This window comes from Capra hircus, chromosome 10, assembly GCF_001704415.2.
Source record: "Capra hircus breed San Clemente chromosome 10, ASM170441v1, whole genome shotgun sequence".
In the NCBI taxonomy this organism is placed as follows: domain Eukaryota; kingdom Metazoa; phylum Chordata; class Mammalia; order Artiodactyla; family Bovidae; genus Capra; species Capra hircus.
The window spans coordinates 47,104,283-47,126,625 of NC_030817.1; the positions used below are offsets into that span (position 1 = coordinate 47,104,283).

The following is a 22,343-nucleotide window of genomic DNA, read 5'->3' on the forward strand; positions in this document are numbered from 1 at the left end:
ACCGCTGAAGTGGTTAGTGGATGCAGTGTTTAGGAAAACTGACTCTGAAATCAGACTCTCAAGTTCAAAACTCAGTTCTGTGACTGATAATCATGTGATTTTAGAGCAATATAATTAACATCATTGTATTCCAGTGTGCTAATTTATAAGGATAATAGTAATACTATCTCATAGATTTATTGGATACATTAGATGAGTTAATGTGTGTAAAGCAGCTATAACAGTACCTGGCACATAGTAAGAAACCCAAGAAATAATTGCAATTATTGAACAATAAGTTGTTATTTACTCATCCATTCATTCATTCCCACAATATTTATTTATTGAACAACTACGTGCCATGCATCGTTCAAGGTACTTGGAGACAAAACAAGGTCTTGCTTCTTGTGTAGCTTGAATTCTTGTAGGCATGATAATAAAAATCAAACATAAGCAAATAATGTGGAAGATGGTCATAATAACTATGGACATAGAAAAAAATAAAGCTGGATAAAGGGAATTGAGAGTGCTGAGGTGGAGGTGAATTTTGGCAGGGGAGTAGAGGCAGTTTGCATGTTGCAGTATTAAATACAGCAAGGCTAAATAAGTCTTGTTGAAAAGATGAGATTTAAACAAAAACATATCCCATGCAGTAAATAGCCCTAAGTTATAATATTTTGAGCTCTTGTATTTGCTTCCCAAGGGCTTCCCACATGGCTCAGTGATAAAGAACCCACCTGCCAATGTAGGAGACTTGGATTCTGTCCCTGGGTGAGGAATATCTCCTGGAGGAGGAAATGGCAACCCACTCCAGTATTCTTGCCTGGAAAACCCCATGGACAGAGGAACCTGGCAGGCTACCATCCAAGGGGTTGCAAAGAGTCAGATACAACTGAGAACACACACACTCAAGGAAAAAGTAAATTTTTTTTTCTTTTTTTCATTCTCTACGTATGTGTTATTTTGGGTGCAATGTATTTATGCCTATCAGTGTTTGTCTACATGGTCAAACAAAATTGGAGCAAGAAGTCTTACTTTGTGTGATTCAAAGTCTCCAACAGAGAAGCAGATGCCTATTTATGCAGAGTGATTCCATGGTTAAAAGGCAAGTCCCCGGACCATGAGAACCTGCCCTCCCCCGCCTCAGGACTCAGGGCTCCAGGGACTCCTGTGCTGAAAGCAAGCATCCCTGGGATACTGCACACCTGTCTTCAACCCTCGTCTTGAACCCACTCTGCCCTTGTCTCACTCCGCTCTAAATGTTTAGCTGTGCGGAGGTCTAGTTGCTTAAGAAAAGGGGGTTTAAGGGTAGAACTAGAGGTTTAATGGGGTAAAAGTCCTAGAAACCAAAGAGGAAAAAAAGGTATTTCCTAGCTCTCTTATTAACTTTGACATTAGAGGAGATTATAGGTCCTTGGGAGTCCTAATTCTATATTCCAGTTATAAACTCTCCTAAATAGTTCCAAGATAGAGTGAAGAGTCTGTCACATGTAATCAGTACATGTTTATTTTATTAAAAGTATAAGTAACTGGTTTTATAACTAGACTAATATTATCGAAAGCAATTCCCTGCTATTTATTAGCTGTATTAATTTTGAACAATCATTTAACTTCTCTGAACCACAGTTTCATCTTCTATAAAATAAAAATAATAACTCCTACTTGAAAAGTTACTGTATTACAAAGACTACTTAAAATGAGTCTAGTGCAAAACCTGCCCTATTGCTGGTATTCAACAAATTGAAGAAATGTTTAATGTCATGCATTAAAGAAAGCTGAGTGCCGAAGAATTGATGCTTTTGAATTGTGGTGTTGGAGAAGACTCTTGAGAGTCCCTTGGCTACAAGGAGATCCAACCAGTCCATCTTAAAGGAGATCAGTCCTGGGTGTTCATTGGAAGGACTGATGTTGAAGCTGAAACTCCAGTATTTTGGCCACCTGATGTGAAGAGCTGACTCATTTGAAAAGACCCTGATGCTGGGAAAGATTGAGGGCAGGAGGAGAAGGGGATGGCAGAGGATGAGATGGTTGGATGGCATCACCGATTCATTGGACATGGGTTTGGGTGGACTCTGGGAGTTGGTGATGGACAGGGAGGCCTGGTCTTCTGCAGTTCTTGGGGCCACAAAAAGTTGGACATGACTGAACCACTGAACTGAACTGATATTAAACAAAAATTCACTAGATTGCAATTTTTTTTTGGTCTAGCAAAACAAGTGTTAAGTTTTCTGATCAGCAATTTTGTTGAAAGTATTTTTTATCTTGGTTCTTTAAATTGGTTGCTTTGTCACTAGTTAGATGATTAATGCTTCATCTATGAGCATGATCATGAATGAAGATTGTGTGGCATAAAATATTTGCTTTTATAATAAAATGCAGTGATGTTCCATAATTTTTTTTCACGATGACAGATTCATGCATCTATGATACAAATATTTCCCCCTTCATACTACTTGGTGCAGCTTTATATATTTTGGTTGTATATAAATCAGTGTTTTATAACTACACATATTCATACATAATCACATCTCAACAAGTTTAGATGTCTCTTCACATGTGTGTGTGCACACTCATGGTCAGTTGTGTCCGAGTCTTTGCAAACCCATGGACTATAGTCTGCCAGATTTCTCTGTCCATGGGATTTCCCAGGCAAGAATACTGGAGTGGGTTGCCAGTTCCTACTCCAGGGGATCTTCCTGACCCAGGGATTGAACCCGCATCTCTTAAGTCTCCTGCATTGGCTGGCAGATTCTTTACTACTACACTAGCTGGGAAGCGATATGTCTCCTTAAGACTAAGAATAACCTTACTTTAGGTCCTCCATGTCAGGAACTGTGAAGAGCCTGATACTTTACCTTACTTACTAGCTGACGTTAGCCCACCATAATTTCACACTTGCTGGCAGAGGACATGAAACTCCTGGATCACAGATCTGAACATAGCTCAAGGCACAGCAGATAGCATGAGCTTCATGTTTGCATCCGTTTCTCTTGTGCCCTAAGCCCACAGGGGCAAAATGGGGACAGACCTAGATGGATGCAAGGTACACGGTAGATTTGTGTCAGTTTTGAGCTTAGGAATCCCCAATCTTTTGAAAGACAAGAAGCCGAATTTTGCCCCAGAGACATTTTATTTACTATACTGGTCAGCACACAAATCTGTTTTCTACTTCAGAAGAGTGCAGTATCTCTCTATATACTCCACAAACTCTGTAAAAGGTTAACTCAAAAGCCAGTGCCTCCACTTCCAGAGTGTACAGAAATGCAAGAAACCCATGAAAACTGTCTCCCAGCACTCCACAGCACTTGGTCTAGATACACAGTAGGAATTCAATAAATGTTGAAATGAATGAATCTGACCAGAGAATCATGAAATCATTGCTAAAATTGACATGACCAGTTATTTATGTGTCCTCTGTGCTGATTTCCCTGTCACTTGAGTTTCTGAGGAAGACACTAAGAACTCAAATATTTATATAAAAATGATGTTTCCCAATACTAAGGGCCCACGTCAATCAAAGATAGAGATGAATGGGAACAAAGGAATTAGTTCAGTTAGTAAATTGTCAAATTAATATTACCAATAAGGAGTTCCTCATTGGTTATATTAACAAGAGTTATAATTAGTGGTCTGCTTTACAGCTGGCTCACCGCTAAAGGAACAAGGCTCTAATTTGTATTGTTTGCCTGCTTTCCTGGTCTAAGTTATCCTACATAGACAGCTTCAAGCTATTAAAGTGACAGTGCTGAACGTGGAGTTGGGGAAAGATGTATACAATCTGGACCAGCTCCATTTCACCACTGGTTGTATTGGATAAAATGAAACTAATAGAACCAAATACCCTTTCTCCCAGCTCTCAATTTTTTTTTTTCCCTCAGTGTTCTTACAATATAAAAAGTGTAATGAAACTTGTAGCTGCTAAGCTGCTAAGTCACTTCAGTCGTGTCCGACTCTGTACGACCCCATAGACAGCAGCCCACCAGGCTCCCCCGTCCCTGGGATTCTCCAGGCAAGAATACTGGAGTGGGTTGCCATTTCCTTCTCCAATGCATGAGAGTGAAAAGTGAAAGTGAAGTCGCTCAGTCATGTCCAACTCTTAGCGACCCCATGGACTCAGCCTACCAGGCTCCTCCGTCCATGGGATTTTCCAGGCAAGAGTACTGGAGTAGGGTGCCATTGCCTTCTCTGAATGAAACTTGTAGGGATATATCATATTTTATAAATCTGGTCCTAGTTGTTTTTTTCTAGAGAAAATCAAAGGGATTAAGTTTACAAGATAGCCACGTAGCCTGTGAGCAGGACTCAGATCAGAATGCTACTCAGCTTGCATCCTGTATAGTAGTATTTTGATGGGTGCAAAAGTCTATTTTCCCTGATACATTGCTCTCAGGTTATAAGGTAAGAGTTTATAGTAGACTACTTCTCGCTGACTTAGTCACTTACTCTTAAAACCCATGTATTTTGTATGGGAGTCTAATTGTCAATGTCTCAATTGATTTATCTTGCATAGGGAGGCAAAATGACCAAGTTGTGATTACAGGAATTAATATATCCTGTGACCAGCTGTTGCCTATTCATTAAAGGATGCTGAGGATACCAGACTTCTAAGGAGAGATATATGTGATGGATGAATAGACAGCCACATATGAATCTAAAGGAAAAATCCGGGTGGATCTCTATATCATTTTTGTGTTAATGACCATAGTAAGAATCATGTCCATTTTCAAGTAACTATACGTAAGCATCACTGGCCAGATGTTTCCTGTCCAAATCCAGAGACTCACATACAGTAATTGAAAATCAGCTCCAATATATCAACATATATTGAGAGAAGATCATTGATTATGCACAGTACTTGGGCCACCTCATGCGAAGAGTGACTCATTGGAAAAGACTCTGATGCTGGGATGGATTGGGGGCAGGAGGAGAAGGGGTTGACCGAGGATGAGATGGCTGGATGGCATCACGGACTCGATGGACGTGGGTCTGAGTGAGCTCCGGGAGATGGTGATGGACAGGGAGGCCTGGCGTGCTGTGATTCATGGGGTTGCAAAGAGTCAGACACGACTGAGCAACTGAACTGAAGGTGCTCCTCAAAGGAGCCAGGCAGATTCAATAAGGTCTTACCACTTTCTGCTTCTCCACTCAGCACAGTGAACCCCTCCCCAAATCTATATAGTTTGATTTCCTCCTTCTTCCTTCCATTCTAATTATAGCTGTGTTTGTTTGTTTTAAATACTAGATTTAAAAAGTGTTTCTGTAATACTAGTTTGACAGCCTGCTAGCAGAGTTGATGACACATTAGGTTAAACATAGATGGATTTTTCTTTTCTAAATAGCACCTTTTAGTTGCATGTGTGCTTTTTAAAGTTCCATTTCAATTCCAGTAACTATACCTGAAAATGCAAGATATATCCATCAGGACCAGACAATGCTTACTTTCTATTTAACCTCTGATTGCATTGGGTAGGTGAAATGTTCCTATGATAAGAACAATAAGAGTAAAGTTTTTTATTAGAAAAATAATCATTTGTTTTTCAATTTTCAGAGAAGCATAGTTGCTAGAATAACAATATTTGTTTCAAATCCTGAGGCAGACAAGAGAACTGGGACAGTAGTTTAATTTCTAAGTACTCCAGATTCTCAGTTTATGTTCATTTGCCTTAAAAGGAATACCTAAAAAATAACTGAAAAGAATCCTTCCAATCACTGATTTTACTGTTTTTGCTTGATAGTATGTATGAAAGTGATATCCACTCAGTCATGTCAAACTCTTTGCAGTCCCCTCGACTGTAGCCCACCAGGCCCTGATGTCCATGGGATTTCTTGGGCAAGAATACTGGAGTAGGTTACAATTTCCTCCTCCAGGGGAACTTCCTGACCCAGGCATCAAACCCAGGTCTCCAGCATTGCAGGCTGTATATATATATATATATATATATATATATATATATATGTGTGTGTGTGTGTGTGTATATATATATATATATTTTTTTTTACCATCTGAGACACTGGAGGAAGTAGAATATGTACCAATACTAATATGTGTCAAATCTTAACTAAATATTATAGATGAAAATGAAATTAGTTCCTATTTTTGAGAGGTCTGCAATCTGAGTGAAAATCAGATATGATCAAATGATTATTATTATAAGAGGAGTAAATTCAGTACCTTGGTAGCATAGTCAAATGGTTCTTGGCTATTAAAATTGTTAAAGATCACAAAGTTGAGTTTATTTAACCCTATAGACTTCTGATTTCTTGTACAACCCTGGGCCATCACTCCTCTGAGTACCTTCCTGAGCTGAGAGGACTTTTCAGCAGATGGATGGATAGGTTAGGGAAGCTGCTTCTGAACTTGCTAAGCATAAAGGTATTATGCTTGAAACTTTCCTAGATATGAGAATGTTGCTGAGCCTAATGGTGCCAGGAGTTTTCCACCTATAACATGAGATTATATATCAAGAAAGTCAGAGCACAGACGAAGCCACTGAGGAAGAAAAGTAACAGACTTGGAATCAGTGACCAGGGAAACATTTTTAAAAATAAGTGATTGATACCACAATATTCTATCCCTGCATTTTTGTTTCAGTTGGAATCTCTCCAACACCCACTCCCTGGTTGGCAGTTCATTAAACCAGTACTTGTGTGTATGCGTATACGCATGCCCTCAGTCATGCCTGACTCTTTGTGGTCCCATAGACTGTTGCCCACCAGGCTTCTCTGGCCATGGGATTTCCCAGACAAGAATATCAGAGCAGGTCGCCAATTCTATTCCAGGGGATCTTCTCAACTCATGGATCAAACCAGAGTCTCTTGTGTCTCCTGCATTGGCAGGCAGATTCTTTACCACTGCTCCACCTGGGAAAGCCAAACCAGTACTTGATATATATTTATTGTCTTTCTAAAAGTATATTTTAATCGTATTGAAAGGATTCTGTAATATCTCTTAAAATAGTGAGATAACCATGGGATAACATCCCCAGGGCTTGACTCGGTTATGTTTTCTGTGAATGGGGTACTTCCTTAGATACACAGAGCTTGAGTTTTCTTCTTCTTTTTAATTTTCCCCTTGTTCTTTCTTGGTATTACCTATCAAAGTTAGATCACTACATAAGATGTGTCTTTATTCTGAGCTAAATGCTGAGTCATGCTTTGTGTATCTTTTAGCATAGGGTAAACTGTAAAAAGAATTCAAAAACATTGAGAATAAGAGGGAACTTGGGCTGCAAAAGCCGGGCAGCAACCTAATGGCTTAGTTTCTGCCTTCAGGCACTATCAGTTTTCATTAGTGATGGGAGAGAGATTGTTAAAAAAAAAAAAAAAAGCTAATTTTCCTTATTGATAGGAGACAGATTATTAAAAATTTTAAGAGATTAAATATGCAGCATATTTCTAAAGAACAGTATGATTAAAAGGAACATGAGGCTATGAGGCTTTAGCTTTGAGAAATGTAGTTCTTTGCTATTGGATATTTGATTGTATTTAATGGCCTTCAAGTAAAGTATATTACAAGAACTTGGTGTTTCATTAACTTACAAATGATTGTACTTTATAAACTATGTATAAGTGAATGTTGAGTCTTTCCAGAGAGATTACTTAGAAAATTAGCTTTAAACCAAAGAACGTTAATACATACAATTTCATATTTACTATAGCTTTGAGCCACAGAACCCTGGTTTAGGAGTTTAAAACTAACTGAAATTAAAACAAAGAAAGAAAATAAACATATATATTGAACCTGAAAAAAAAAGGAAAAAAACCCTATGTGGTATGAATTAATTAAATGAACATTATTTTCATATCATAACAATTGCTTAGTTACAAGTAAGTTTGGGGGCTATATATTTTACTTGTTTTCTGTTGTGTAGCATGTGATGTTATGAGTTTAATCTCGGTGCTGCTGCTGCTGCTGCTGCTAAGTCACTTCAGTCGTGTCCGACTCTGTGCAACCCCATAGATGGCAGCCCATCGGGCTCCCCTGTCCCTGGGATTCTCCAGGCAAGAACACAGGAGTGGGTTGCCATTTCCTTCTCCAATGCGTGAAAGTGAAGTCGCTCAGTCATGTCCGACTCCCTATGACCCCATGGACTGCAGCCTCCCAGGCTCCTCCATCCATAGGATTTTCCAGGCAAGGGTACTGGAGTGGGGGTGCCATTGCCTTCTCCAATAATAACTGAGTTGTTAGAAATTAATCCCCAACACCTGGCATTGTCCTCATAAGACTAACGTTGAGAAATTTTCAGAAGTTCATTTAACAGCTGCATTTTCGCTTTTCGCTTGTCCATCTCATTATACTAAAATCTAGGACCGTTTGGTTGTTTTGCTATGAAAAGTAGTTTTAAAATTGAAACTATAACCTGCAATCCCCTTTACTACCAGAATGGTGACTCTTTCACATCCCCTTTATGTCTTTAAAAACTTAAAAATGACATTAGCTTTTGAAAAATAATGTAAAAATGAATAATGAGGTAGTCAGCACTTCTGAAACCATGTTTCAAAAGAACAGAGATTTGAAAGAAAAAGCCTGCTTTAAAGTGCTAAGGAGCATTGCAGCGTGGCAAGAGGTCAATGCCCAGGAAAGGAGAGAGTAATTTAGTAGAATACAAAGGCTCTCCTTGACAACGAGACCATTTACTCTTTAAAATATTATAGCAGTTTGAATTGGGAGCTTTACCAGCGTTCACAAAGTGGAATGAAGGGGTTACCAAAGAAAGTGGTAAAAACCACCTCAGTCAAGACCCTTGTTAAGGAATCCAGAATTACTTCAACAGCCTTTCGGACCATCTCTGTCTCCTTGATCCGTCCTCTAATCTATCACGAACCGCACTGCCAGACCAGTCTTCTTAAAACATTGCTTTTGTCGTGTTAGTCTCGTGGCTACATACTCATAGCAAGATGGATGTGACAGTTCTGTCCATATGAACTACAGATAAGGAAGTTAGTAATTAGGAAGTCAACAGAAAGCATGCCAGGTGTAACAGGGTAAAATTCACAAAAAATTGTGGTGATCCTGATGTAAAAAAGAAAGAAATGAGAGGGGATGTGAAGAAGGAAAAGAGACCGTGACAAATGGAAATGGACAAGGCTTGATACCTCTTGGATAGAGAAGCAAAGAACACAGAAGGGCATCAGTGATGGTCTGGAGACCTGAGAATGTGTAGCTTGGTACCACAAGCTGCTTATCCTGAACAAGCATTTACATGTCTTGCAGCTCAGTTTCTGCAGGCCTAAATACAAGAATGATGGAATGTTTAATTTCTTAGGTTGTTCAAGTTTTACAACTTGGGTTAGCTCTTATAAAGGATTTTAAGCCTCTGCAATTGAGCAAATGGTGATAGTACAAAAAGCAGAGAAATTAAAAGGAGACATCCAAAAAAATCTGCAGGAAAGATAATTGGTTCTAAAATGGAGTCTTCATGTAAGAGTGCTGATAAGTTTGTGGAAATATTCAAGAACACTTGAAAACTATTTATTGGTATCACTGTGCTCCAGAACAAACATGCTCCTTGCCTCCTTTGGTGAGGTTAATTCATATGCATGTTTAGTATGAATTAGAGAAAAAGTGAGAGTGAAAGCAAAAGTGAGAAAGGACACCATTTAGAAGTGACGGCACTTCAGCATGCCACTGCGCTCTCTTATTTCCACATGCCCAAAATGAGCAAGAGTTGGAAGATGAGAATACGCTGCAACTCATAGTTTCATCTTCCTCTGATCTCTCAGTTGAGAACAGTATTGTCCCACTGCACATAATTTTCTGTATTTTTCATACAACCATGGCATCTAAACTCAAACCAAGTGCAGTCAGTCCTTTGCTATCTGTAGGAGATTGGTTCCAGGGCCCTCACAATTACCAAAATTTGAAGATGCTCATGTCCTTTACATAAAAAAAGGGTTAATATTTGAGCATAATCTATGTACATCCTGCTGTGTACTTTTAATCACCTCTAGATTACTTACAATAGCAAGTAGAATATAGATTTCCTTCTCCAGAGGATATTCCTGACCTGGGGATTGAACTCGAGTCTCCTGTGTTTCCTGCATTGCAGGCTGATTCATTACCCACTGAGCCATCTGCTGCTGCTGCTGCTAAGTCACTTCAGTTGTGTCCGACTCGAGGCTCCCAAATGCTAGATAGTTGTAAATGCTATGCAGATAGTTTCCAGCACACAGAAAATTCAATTTTCACCTTGGGGAATTTCTGAATTTCTTTTCCTAAATATTTTCAATCTGCAGTTGATTGAACCTAGGGATATGGAACCAGTAGATCCCTAGGGTTAGCTCATCTCATTCTCCATCAAGGACCTAATGATACTGCAAGGTAAAAGGAAATATGGCTGTACCTGTTTTATTGAGATACCGTGTTGGTCTCTAATGTAGCTCCCTCCACCGGGATCATCAGTGGTAGTTTAGAGGACTAGATATGGCTTTCCATAAAGACAACCATCCTACTTTATGCCTACAGTTCACAGAATCCAGGAAATAATGAAGAGGAGTCTGGAATGATTAGTACTAGGGAGAAGCTTTATGCTTTGAATTTTATTTCTAAGTCAGAGCTTAAATAATTGAGAGGATAAAAGCAGTGTTTTTCAAAATTAGAACTAGCAGAAAAAATGAACTTGGTTCGAGCGTCTATGAGACCTTTGTCTAACATAAATAACTGGAAGCAGGATTATATATGAGGGTTAGGCAAGGAATAAACCCAGCCAAGACACATGCTCATCAGGGCTGAGGCACTAACCAAAATAAGATCAGAGGAAAGAAGCCCAGACCAAAGCTGAGTCAGAAGAGGAAGTTAATGGTGCTCAGAATACCACACTTGGTGCAATTGCAACTTTGTCTTGCTGCCTTTTTCTTTAATTCTTTAAGTAGATAGCTACCCACAAGTGTGTGTCTGCCAGAGACTCTGTTACTAGTATGTTCCCTAGTTGGAGGAATGTAGCTTAGCCATAGGGCAGCAGTGGGCCAGCATACATTCAATCAATTTCAATGATGTTCCTATTTAGAAAAGTCTATAATGAAATAGTTGTTACCAATAATACATAATCTACTTACACATATTTTCTCAATTGGTGCTCACAACAAAGCCACTGTGAAGGTAATTTTTTAATTTTCTATAGATAATCAAGGTTCATAGAGTTTTTTTGTTTGTTTGTTTTTGTTTTGTTTTGTTTTGTTAATTTTTATTTTTACTTTATTTTACTTTACAATACTGTATTGGTTTTGCCATACATTGACATGAATCCACCATGGGTGTACATGTGTTCCCAAACATGAACCCCCCTCCCATCTCCCTCCCCACAACATCCCTCTGGGTTATCCCCGTGCACCAGCCCCAAGCATGCTGTATCCTGCATCGGACACAGACTGGCGATTCGATTCTTACATGATAGTATACATGTTTCAATGCCATTCTCCCAAATCATCCCACCCTCTCCCTTTCCCTCTGAGTCCAAAAGTCCATTATACACATCTGTGTCTTTTTTGCTGTCTTGCATACAGGGTCACCATTGCCATCTTTCTAAATTCCATATATATGTGTTAGTATACTGTATTGGTGTTTTTCTTTCTGGCTTACTTCACTCTGTATAATCAGCTCCAGTTTCATCCATCTCATCAGAACGGATTCAAATGTATTCTTTTTAATGGCTGAGTAATACTCCATTGTGTATATGTACCACAGCTTTCTTATCCATTCATCTGCTGATAGACATCTAGGTTGTTTCCATGTCCTGGCTATTATAAACAGTGCTGTGATGAACATTGAGGTACATGTGTCTCTTTCAATTCTGGTTTCCTCAGTGTGTATGCCCAGAAGTGGGATTGCTGGGTCATAAGGCAGTTCTATTTGCAATTTTTAAAGGAAGCTCCACACTGTTCTCCATAGTGGTTGTACTAGTTTGCATTCCCACCAACAGTGTAAGAGGGTTCCCTTTTCTCCACACCCTCTCCAGCATTTATTGCTTGCAGATTTTTGGATCGCAGCCATTCTGACTGGTGTGAAGTGGTACCTCATTGTGGTTTTGATTTGCATTTCTCTAATAATGAGTGATGTTGAGCATCTTTTCATGTGTTTGTTAGCCATCCGTATGTCTAGAGTTTTAAAAAATATTTACTGGTTGAGTCACTAGGCTCTTACCTTCTTTCAGTGACTAAGTCTTTGCCTGCTAACCCACTTTAGTGTGTGGTCCTTAACTTTCCCCCTGGTCCTCAGGCTTCTGTCTCATACTTTCCATGTGCTATTTCACAGATAAGAATCTTTCATTCCAAACCAAGACCATGGATAACTTAATATCTCATCTCCCCAGTGGCCAGGCTTGCTCACTTGACCTTCCATATTTCAGTCTTCTCTTTTACATGCCAGAGTTGGCTATAGGGAAGTAAAGGTTACTGAGTTTTATTTCTCACTTTTTTGAAACCTATATTCTATCAGGGACATCCACATGAACAAACAAAATTCTGTTTTTCAGGGACTATGGGGAAAGACTTAGAACAACTGTTCTCAAATATTTTTCAGCCTCAGTTCAACCAAAGAGTAGGATACCATTCTCTCAGTAACAAATATTTAATTTTAACCCATACAGCTGCTGAGAAGTCCATCTGAAAAGCAGGAGTCATGATCCTACCCCTTCTTCATTCCCTTACTCCCAAGTCTCTTCCACTGAGCATCACGGATGTTGAGGTTGCGGTCAGGTTGAGTTGGTAGAGATGGGGAAGATGCGCTTACACCTGCCTTATGGCTGATGACTGTTACATTCACGTTTCATTTGAGAGGTCAGTCAGTGTTAGCTTGTGCCACTGAGTGAGGAGACCAGTACCAGTAGAGGAAATAACAGTAAAATTAGACAAGGAGGGAATCGTGTAATGTCTCCAAGGATCTATGAGGAGTTCAAGATGACTAGAACAAGGAAGTATAGGGACAAGTCCAAAAAAGATGAGACTGGAGGAGAAATCATACCTCACTGAATTCTGGTATCTTGTGGGCATTGAGGCATACTGAGTGTAAAAGATGACATTTTCAAGTTTGTGTTCTAGAAAAATCACTCTGTTAATGATATTTAAAAACAAAAAAAGTGGATGGGAAAATTTTTAAGAGATTAGTTAAGATAGTGAAGCCTGGGCTAGTGACCGTCAATGGGAAAGTTCAGGAGAGAGGCAGCTGTGCATTTTTATGCTTTTATACTTTAGAACAAATGGAGACGCATGTTAATAATCGATGGTGTTTCAGAAACATTGGTAGCCAAGCAGCAGTTGTAAGAGATTATAAGCCTGAATGCTTGTTAAACTTAGTTAAAAATTGCCCTGGGTCATTTATTTTTCTGGAATTGAGCTGCATAAGTTGCTTGTATATTTTTGAGATTAGTTGTTTGTCAGTTGCTTCATTTGGCCAAAGAACTAAATAGACATTTCTCCAAAGAAGACATACGGATGGCTAACAAACACATGAAAAGATGCTCAACATCACTCATTATTAGAGAAATGCAAATCAAAACCACAGTGAGGTACCACTTCACACCAGTCAGAATGGCTGCGATCCAAAAATCTGCAAGCAATAAATGCTGGAGAGGGTGTGGAGAAAAGGGAACCCTCCTACACTGTTGGTGGGAATGCAAACTAGTACAGCCACTATGAGAACAGTGTGGAGATTCCTTAAAAAATTGCAAATAGAACTACCTTATGACCCAGCAATCCCACTTCTGGGCATACACACCGAGGAAACCAGAATTGAAAGAGACACATGTACCTCAATGTTCATCGCAGCACTGTTTATAATAGCCAGGGCATGGAAACAACCTAGATGTCCATCAGCAGATGAATGGATAAGCAAGCTGTGGTACATATACACAATGGAGTATTACTCAGCCGTTAAAAAGAATTCATTTGAATCAGTTCTGATGAGATGGGTGAAACTGGAGCCAATTATACAGAGTGAAGTAAGCCAGAAAGAAAAACACCAATACAGTATACTAACACATATATATGGAATTTAGGAAGATGGCAATGACGACCCTGTATGCAAGACAGGGAAAGAGACACAGATGTGTATACCAGACTTTTGGACTCAGAGGGAGAGGGAGAGGTTGGGATGATTTGGGAGAATGGGAATTCTAACATGTATACTGTCATGTAAGAATTGAATCGCCAGTCCATGTCTGACGTAGGGTGCAGCTTGCTTGGGGCTGGTGCATGGGGATGACCCAGAGAGATGTTGTGGGGAGGGAGGTGGGAGGGGGGTGCATGTTTGGGAACACATGTAAGAATTAAAGATTTTAAAATTTAAAAAAAATAATAAAAAATTAAAAAAAAAATTGCCCTGGGAAAACAAAGTCATTTTATTCTTATTGCTAGTGATATGGCTGGACAGTTGCTCCAGTTTGGAAACATAAGGATGCTTTGAGGAAGGATCACACAAGAAATAGGCATGAAGCACAGTTATTCATAATACCCAATCACTGTTGCTCTTGATGGCTTCAGTTCAGTTCAGTCCCTCAGTCGTGTCTGACTCTTTGTGACCCCATGAACCGCAGCACCCCAGGCCTCCCTGTCCATCACCAATTCCCAAAGCTTACCCAAGCTCATGTCCATCGCGTCGGTGATGCCATACAACCATCTCTTCCTCTGTTGTCCTCTTTCCCTCCCACCCTCAATCTTTCCCAGCATTAGGGTCTTTTCAAATGAATCAGCTCTTCGCACCTGGTGGCCAAAGTTGATGGCTTAAAGGACAATAATTTGGAAAAAGCTCCAGATAATGACAGTTCTGAGTTGAGTAATTCTGAAAAGCTGGATTCTGAATAATAATTTGTTTATATTTTCCTTTTTGTATGTAAGAAAAATATATATGACATATGACAGAAATCTATGCCACAGAGTCACTTAAAGAGGGCCCTTCAGTAAGTATAAAATTTAAATTCTAATTTCAAGGAGAGCATGGTGTCAGAGATTAATTTGATTTTTCCCCAATGGTATAGAAAATAATATTTCATCTTATGACAGATAATATCTTAGTTTTGATGAGATAAAGAATCAATAAATATTTAGGAATTTCTAATTAATTGCCTATGGGGAGTGAGTCGTCAACTACACAAATACTCATTCATTGTTGACAATAATGGAAATCTTTTCCAGAAAATGAAGAAAAGGAAAGAAAATATCCTAAATGACATATCCTAATATGCTGCAGGTGAATAAAGTGTATCATAGTCATCAAGAAAAGTGTTAAAATGGGTGTAAAATACATCACATTAATCAGAAAAAGCAATATTGGTCATTGTATGTTTATCATTAAGTAAGGTAATAAATGCAAAGAGTTCTTTTTTAAAGTTGGAAAGGGTGTACAGCTGTACTAGAGGAGAGGGAGTTAAAATGAGTTAGTTAAACTTTTACATTGCCTTAATATTCCATAATGCTAAAAAAGATTGATTATATAACCCTGCCCAATAATTGCCTTGGGAACATAGAAATAAACAGAAGTATTATGTTTTTTTTTCAGGCTTATAGTCTTCAATTAATTTAACAACTCCTTTGGATATAAGCAGAGTCTACCAGTTTTCTGATTTCTAATGGAAATCAGCAAGTCTCCAAATATTACCAATTAAGCATCAAGCTTCCACATGTGGAAATAGGACAGCTTTGTCCCATAATCAGAAAGTGCTACTTTCAGGAAACCTGCTTATAGTTTTCATGCATTACTCCTCTTGTGTCTTCTCAGAGTTCTTTTTCAATCTGAATAGACTCAGTATGTTATCACGTCAATTTTGGAGTAAAAATAACTGCCATGTATTTAGTAAAATCAGCTTTACCTCTCCTACCTGTGTGTCAGATTTCTTGAAATTACTGAATGCCATATATATCTTTTAGAAAATTTGTATTATTTTTTTCTGTAATGAAATAATTAACTGAACCTGACTCAAGGTATGTAGCCATACGTTTTTATACACAGGTTTTATTAAACTCAGTAAACTCCTTTTAGTATAATTAGGTGAAGAAGTAAGAAATAATACCATGAAAAATATGAAAGCTTTTTAAGAGAACAAATGTTGAATTAGAATACCTCTCACTTAATTTAGCCTATAAAATTATATCCATTGTCAATTATATGTGGTCATTGACATTCCAGACATTTCTGTGGATCTCCTGATGCCTCTGTCTCATTTGTAATGCTTGTAGTCTAAAGACTCCTTTTTCATCAGGGGAACACTTGAATAGCTGGGGAGGATTGGGACTATTTCATACAGTGATACAGGGCTTCTGTACTGAAGATAATAGCCTTTGAATACATTTTTAAATTCAAATACTAGAAGCACCTCTAAGTCAACTGGGATAGGCCTCTGAAATCTAGAAAATATATACATTATATATTGTTATTAATATTAATATATGTTATATAATATATTAATATAGTTATATATATATTTATATATACATTATTAAGAACATGATATTCAAGGCAAGACACTCCCACAATGAATATCAAGCTCTACCAGGTATTTCTAGGCCTGGGGAAGTTGCTGTCCTTAAGATTTAATAAGGGTAAAATGGGATTAATGAGAAGCCTCAACTCATATTGTTGTAAATGTGGAATTGTGTAATCATAAAAGCAGTAGAGTATGATAGTGCTAACTCTGACTTAGATCATGATCTTTGGGATGATTCTGAACTATTCTGTGCCTTCCTTTCTTCATCCATAGAATGGGAGAAATAATTGTACCTATTCCTCAGTGGATTTTTTTGAGAATAAAATGACATAATACTTGTAAAGATTGAATCTGATGATTAGTATTATATCTGGCTCCTGGTAAGCACATTTAAATGTCAGCTAGAATTAGCTAGTTTGCTGGCTACATTAGAGACAGCATAATCCAATCAGCTATTACAGAAAGGGGTGAAATCAAACAGCTCTTCCCTAAAATTAGATTTCCCTTCAGAATTACCTGCCTGCTGTTGCCCCTGTTGATGACTGTCTCTGACCTCCTCCTCATCCAGCCTAACTAGTTTCTTCTGGATTTTAACTGGTATCCATGAGCCTGACCTCTTGCCAAAAAGTCAATTATTTCCTTACCTACTGTGTTCTTTCCATGAGTCACCTTTTTTTGGTTGTTGTTATTTAATCACTCCCAGACCTCTCCTCTTTAGGAAGCCTCTCAGTAACTATTACACAAATAATTGACATTTGTATAGCACTTCACAGTATTTACCAAGCACTTCTCTATTCAAAAAGTGAGGCTATTAGGGCAGGATCTTTTTTTTTAAGTTTGAAATAAAAGCTTTATTATTACTTGATGGATAAGCTCTTTAATGTATATGTTTATCCAAACTTCTTAGAGTAATAGTAAAAATGTAAAATAAGAAAACACAACCTGATGAAGAACACTTTGGGCACTACCTATGAAGCTTAAGAAAATATATTTTACTGCATTGCATTTTTAAAAATTATAAAATATAGGTTTAATTAAATTAAATAACAATCTCAGATGAGACAGAGATGAATTTTGGTTCCATGTGTTCTAACTTTGGCTCAAGTTTGGCCTCATTCCTTGTGTATCTTTCTTCTGATGAGACAAGCATAAGGGTGAAGTATGATTCAAGAACATATATGTGCATTATTGATTCCTGAATTTGTGAATATATACAGTTATTCCAAATTCTAGATGGGCTTTGGAATTTAAGTTCCATGAGAAGGAAAACATAAAGAAAATAAATAATCTGTTATTGATAGGAACACTTTGCAGTTTATAAATCACTTTCTCAACCATTATCACAATTGGATATGTTTCTCTACAAAGTTATTAAAGTCACATTATTTAGGAGTCAAAACATTTCAAAACACTTGGAGGCAGTGAGTTAGTGTGATTGCTATGTAATGTGGTGGAAAGACATTTATTGATGAACATTTTATGCCATTATTATTCTGTTCACAGAGGAGTGAAAGTAGAAACTGCAAGGAATCAGAGTTTTAGATTGGAGCAAATGAAACTGGAAAAATGCTTTGGAAACCTACTTACATAATCCTTTCCCATCTATTTATTTTCACATATATTTAGTGTTTGAGATGTGTGTATGGTGGGGGAGGTTCAAGCATGAACAAGCAGGGAGAGAAGAATATGGAAAGAGAATAGGAGGGAAGCAGGATGTCACACTGAGATAGCAGTGAAAGTGAATTCGCTCAGTCGTGTCCGACTCTTTGCGACCCGTGGACTGTAGCCCACCAAGCTCCTCCGTCCATGGGATTCTCCGGGCAAGAATACTGGAGTGGGTTGCCATTTCCTTCTCCAGGGGATCTTCCCTACCCAGGGGTCGAACCCAGGTCTCCCACATTGCAGGCAAACGCTTTAACCTCTGCACCACCAGGGAAGCCAGTCTTTCTGAAGATGAGTGTTGAGAAGAAAAAAAAATATACTGCCCTTCTGTACTCTGCAGTTTCTTGGAGTTCATGAGAGAATGTTGCCAATGTGTCTTTTGTGATCTCAATTCTTGCACTTTGTCACTGTGACTATCACAGCCCTTGACCTAGAGAGTGTCTTATGTACTCAGTCATTTCTGACTGTTTGTGAACCCATGGACTGTAGCTGCCAGGCTCATCTGTCCATGGGGATATTCCAGGAGAGAATACTGGAGTGGGTTGCTATGCCCTCCTCCAGGGGATCATCCCAATCCACGGATCGAACCCAGGTCTCCCACGTTGCAGGCAGATTCATTACTGCTGAGCCACCAGTCAGCTGCTCTAGAGTGTCAGACAACAGAAGCTGTATTAACTCCTTTTTTCACAGGTTCAGTGGTGGACTGCTTAACTGTTAAATGTCATCTCCAGCTACCACACCCTGTTTCCCCTCCCATCTTTTATTCCTTCCCATTCTTTCTTTCCTCTTCCTTAGTCTCTGCCCCATAATTACTCTTGTCCTGTATTCTGTGACCTATAAGTAACTTTAATTTCAAGTGCATGACCTTAAGTATACTCTGTTCATCACTGACAGTAACACAACCATGTGCAATGGTTTTAATATTTCACATGTATTACTGGATTTGGTCCTTATTTTCATACATGTAAGTTATGGCATTATTACTGTTTATTACCATCATTAATATTTTGCTCTGACTACTACTTTATATGAGTTGGATGATGGATTTTTATCAATTGTCCAAGATCACCAAACTGGAAGTATTAGAGGGCAGACTGTTGGCTACTAAGAGATGCAATAAGACAAAGGTTCGCCTTTGTTAAATTAAGCAGCAGGAATGAAAAGACAATCTTTGTGTCAGTGAAAACTGAATATTAAAATGCTGATAACCTTTAATTGACTGTTGCAGCCTGTTTCAATGGCAGAGCTGCCCAGCTAAAACATTATGCCTGCATTGTTATATTTCTGGTGCAAAAGCTGGCTCTCAGCTAGAGGTTAGAGGAGTTGTGCAGTTCAAATGAGGAGAAGGGGATGATGTTAGCACCTTTTTGGTTGTATAAAAAGACTGGCTTCGATGCAAGAAAAATCAAATTCAATGTATTAAATTTATTGTAATAAACAAATATTAATATATTTAAAATTATTTTAAATGGCAGATATAACACCTGCATAGTATAAAAATGTTGAACATTACTAAATTTATAACATAGGGAGTCTTCTTTCTTTCTCTCATCCAATTTTATTCCATGGAGGTAATTACGGTTATCAATTTGGTGAATATATTTCTAGACATTTTCCATGCTTATATAAGCACCCATGCATATGAGGGTCAATAGGAATCTTAATAATATGGAAATGTGCTTTCTTAACATACTATATATTTGTATATATGCACATGGGTATTTAGCTTATTTGCTTTAATGATTGCATCACTTCCACTGTGTAGTATTCTACAATTCATTCAATCAGTATACTGTTACTGAATATTTAGGTCACCTAGCTTTTGTTGTTGGTAGAGAAAGTTGCAGTGAACATGCTTACACAACATTTAATCTTGTGCATTTATCTTTGGATAATTCAGATAAGTGGAAATTATGGTACTGGGATAATCACTGGTATTTTAAATATGTTGATAAATTCTTAAGATGCTGCTTGGAGTTCAATCTGTGAAGACACAATGTACACACACACAAAAATAGTGTTTTTACAATAAAAGTTTCTTTTTTTTTTTTAATCATTGCAGACAGATGAAACTTTTACCAAAACTGGTTTGAATCTGTTTCTTCCTCTAGGTGCAAAGTTCCATATACCTAATGATTTTAATTATCCTCTCTGTGGTACAATAAAACAATGTGTCAAACCAGACCATATATAATTCTACAAAATATGAAACTATCTAAGATGTAGAGTGATCACTATGTGTGAGAGTTGGTCTCTTATTTGGGGGCAAGGTCCTTGAGTCTTGGGTCTTTGCTGCTAGCTTAACCACTATGGTAATCCCTTAACCTTTCTTTCACAGACTTTTTACTACAGACAGAGGAATTTTTTTTAATAGGAACTCTATTCCCCATTGAAATCATTCCTTTCCCCCTCTTTCAGAGCTGGTCGGGGACTTTATGGTATTGACAGTATGCCAGATCTCCGCAGAAAGAAAACTCTGCCTATTGTACGAGATGTGGTGAGTCACTCCTGTTCAGTTCATTTTGACTGCATGTGTTGTCTTTATTAGATGTCATATTGTCCTTCTCATTAAATGCCTAGCCTGTAAATATTTCATAGCGTAAAACACAGAAGAAGCTGGATGCTAGCAGCATTAGGCTTATTTTCTCTTTAAAGTCGATTAGATGGAGGAGATAGCTCTAACCTTTTGACAGCTTTTGATATTAGGTGAAATTACAGATTGAGTTAAAATAGTGCTATAATTGAGCAAAAAGGAAGTCATACAACATGCCGAGTGGTCTTCTACAATTGGGCTTTGATGTGCTCAATTTTATAAATGACCATGAGTTTAATTTGCAGTGGAAGGCTGGATTTGAAGTCTTCACCTTAACCCTATAATCTTTTAGCATTTTATAAAGCAAGCAGACAATGTTAATCAGTTCTTTATTCTTTTGTAGTAAGATCACATCTCCAAATTAATAAGCTGTTTCACTCTCCAAAGAAAACCATAGCTTCCAGGTCATTAAAGCCTATATAAGCCCTGAATATAACTCTGAATAACAAACTCTCCTATAAGGAAATATGCTGGAGACTGCTGAGAAATGAAAAGAATTCATAATAGTCTGTATTAAAGTCTAAAAAATAGCCCATCAACAGGAAAAAGAAATGTTTTCTATCATTCACAGTGTTTTCATGTTTTAGAGCCATATTCTTAATGGTTTATTGCATGAAAATATATTTCCCCCAGAGAAACTGAAGTTTCCCTTGTACAACAATGTACACAGATTCTTGATACTGGCAATTTTAAATTTTGCTGTGAAAACCTTTATCTGAAGGTCATCACTTTAGCTTTAAATTAGAAAAGACAAAGTCTTTCCTGGAAAAATCTCATGCTGGAAAGCATGATATGTCTGTACAGTTATCTCAGATTCCTGCTGTTGTACTGTGACATCATTTTTTAGCATTAGGCTTATTTAACTTTATTATGTTCTTTTCTCATATGTCTAATTATTTATATTTTATTTTCTCTATCACTTGGACTCTTCAGGCCATGGTAAGTGATTTTAAATTTATTTAATATTTGGCAGTCTTCTCAAATACTGCTCTTATTCATGCGATCCAAGAGAACATGGTGGGGAAATAAAAAGACAGAAACATATAAGAATAAGAAGTTTGGGTTCTATAAGAATTTAACATCTCCATTCTGAAAGATAGAACAACTTATGTAAATAGCAAGTGCAAATATGGACTAAAATAGACTAAAAATATAATTTGAGGGACAGTAGTTGTCAGAGATGAAAGACTATCTTTGGAGATAAGTGCCCTATAAGTTTACATGGTAGGGGTAGAGACAGATGGAAAGTCACCTCCCCACTTAGGACTATACTGAACTTGACTAGGCACAGTGTCTTTGTGGCTGCAAGTAGATATATTTCTGACCAGATGAATTATTCCACTGTGACTTCCCTTTGTTCCTAATGGGGGAGAATAGTTAATATTCCCATGTAGAACTGATTTCAACAGTTCTCTATAGTACCATTGAGTACATTAACCTTATATCGTGTATGTTTCTAGTGGGAGCCGTATAATGGTTCTATTTTACAGGGGAAACTAAAGGAATGTAACTATTACTTAAAATCACCTAAGTTACCAGCATTGAGTGAAGAGAACAAATCTGGGAATGATGATTCTCACTTGACAAAATGCATACTTGGTAAGAAAATACATTGGCTAGATATGGAAGCATATTCCAGGAAACTATAGACAACTCAAGAATCACCTAATACGTGTTGTGATTCAGGGCTATCA

The 22,343-nt window shown here is 37.9% G+C and overlaps 1 protein-coding gene across 1 annotated transcript in view; it reads left to right on the forward strand.

Annotated features, from left to right (window-relative positions):
- UNC13C (unc-13 homolog C) overlaps positions 1-22,343 on the forward strand; it is a 678,662-nt gene that overhangs the window by 246,402 nt on the left and 409,917 nt on the right. Inside the window, exons 7-8 of the mRNA XM_005685753.3 lie at positions 20,475-20,553; positions 21,583-21,588. Of these exons, the coding sequence (XP_005685810.2) occupies positions 20,475-20,553; positions 21,583-21,588 (85 nt within the window). The remainder of the gene's footprint in view (positions 1-20,474; positions 20,554-21,582; positions 21,589-22,343) is intronic.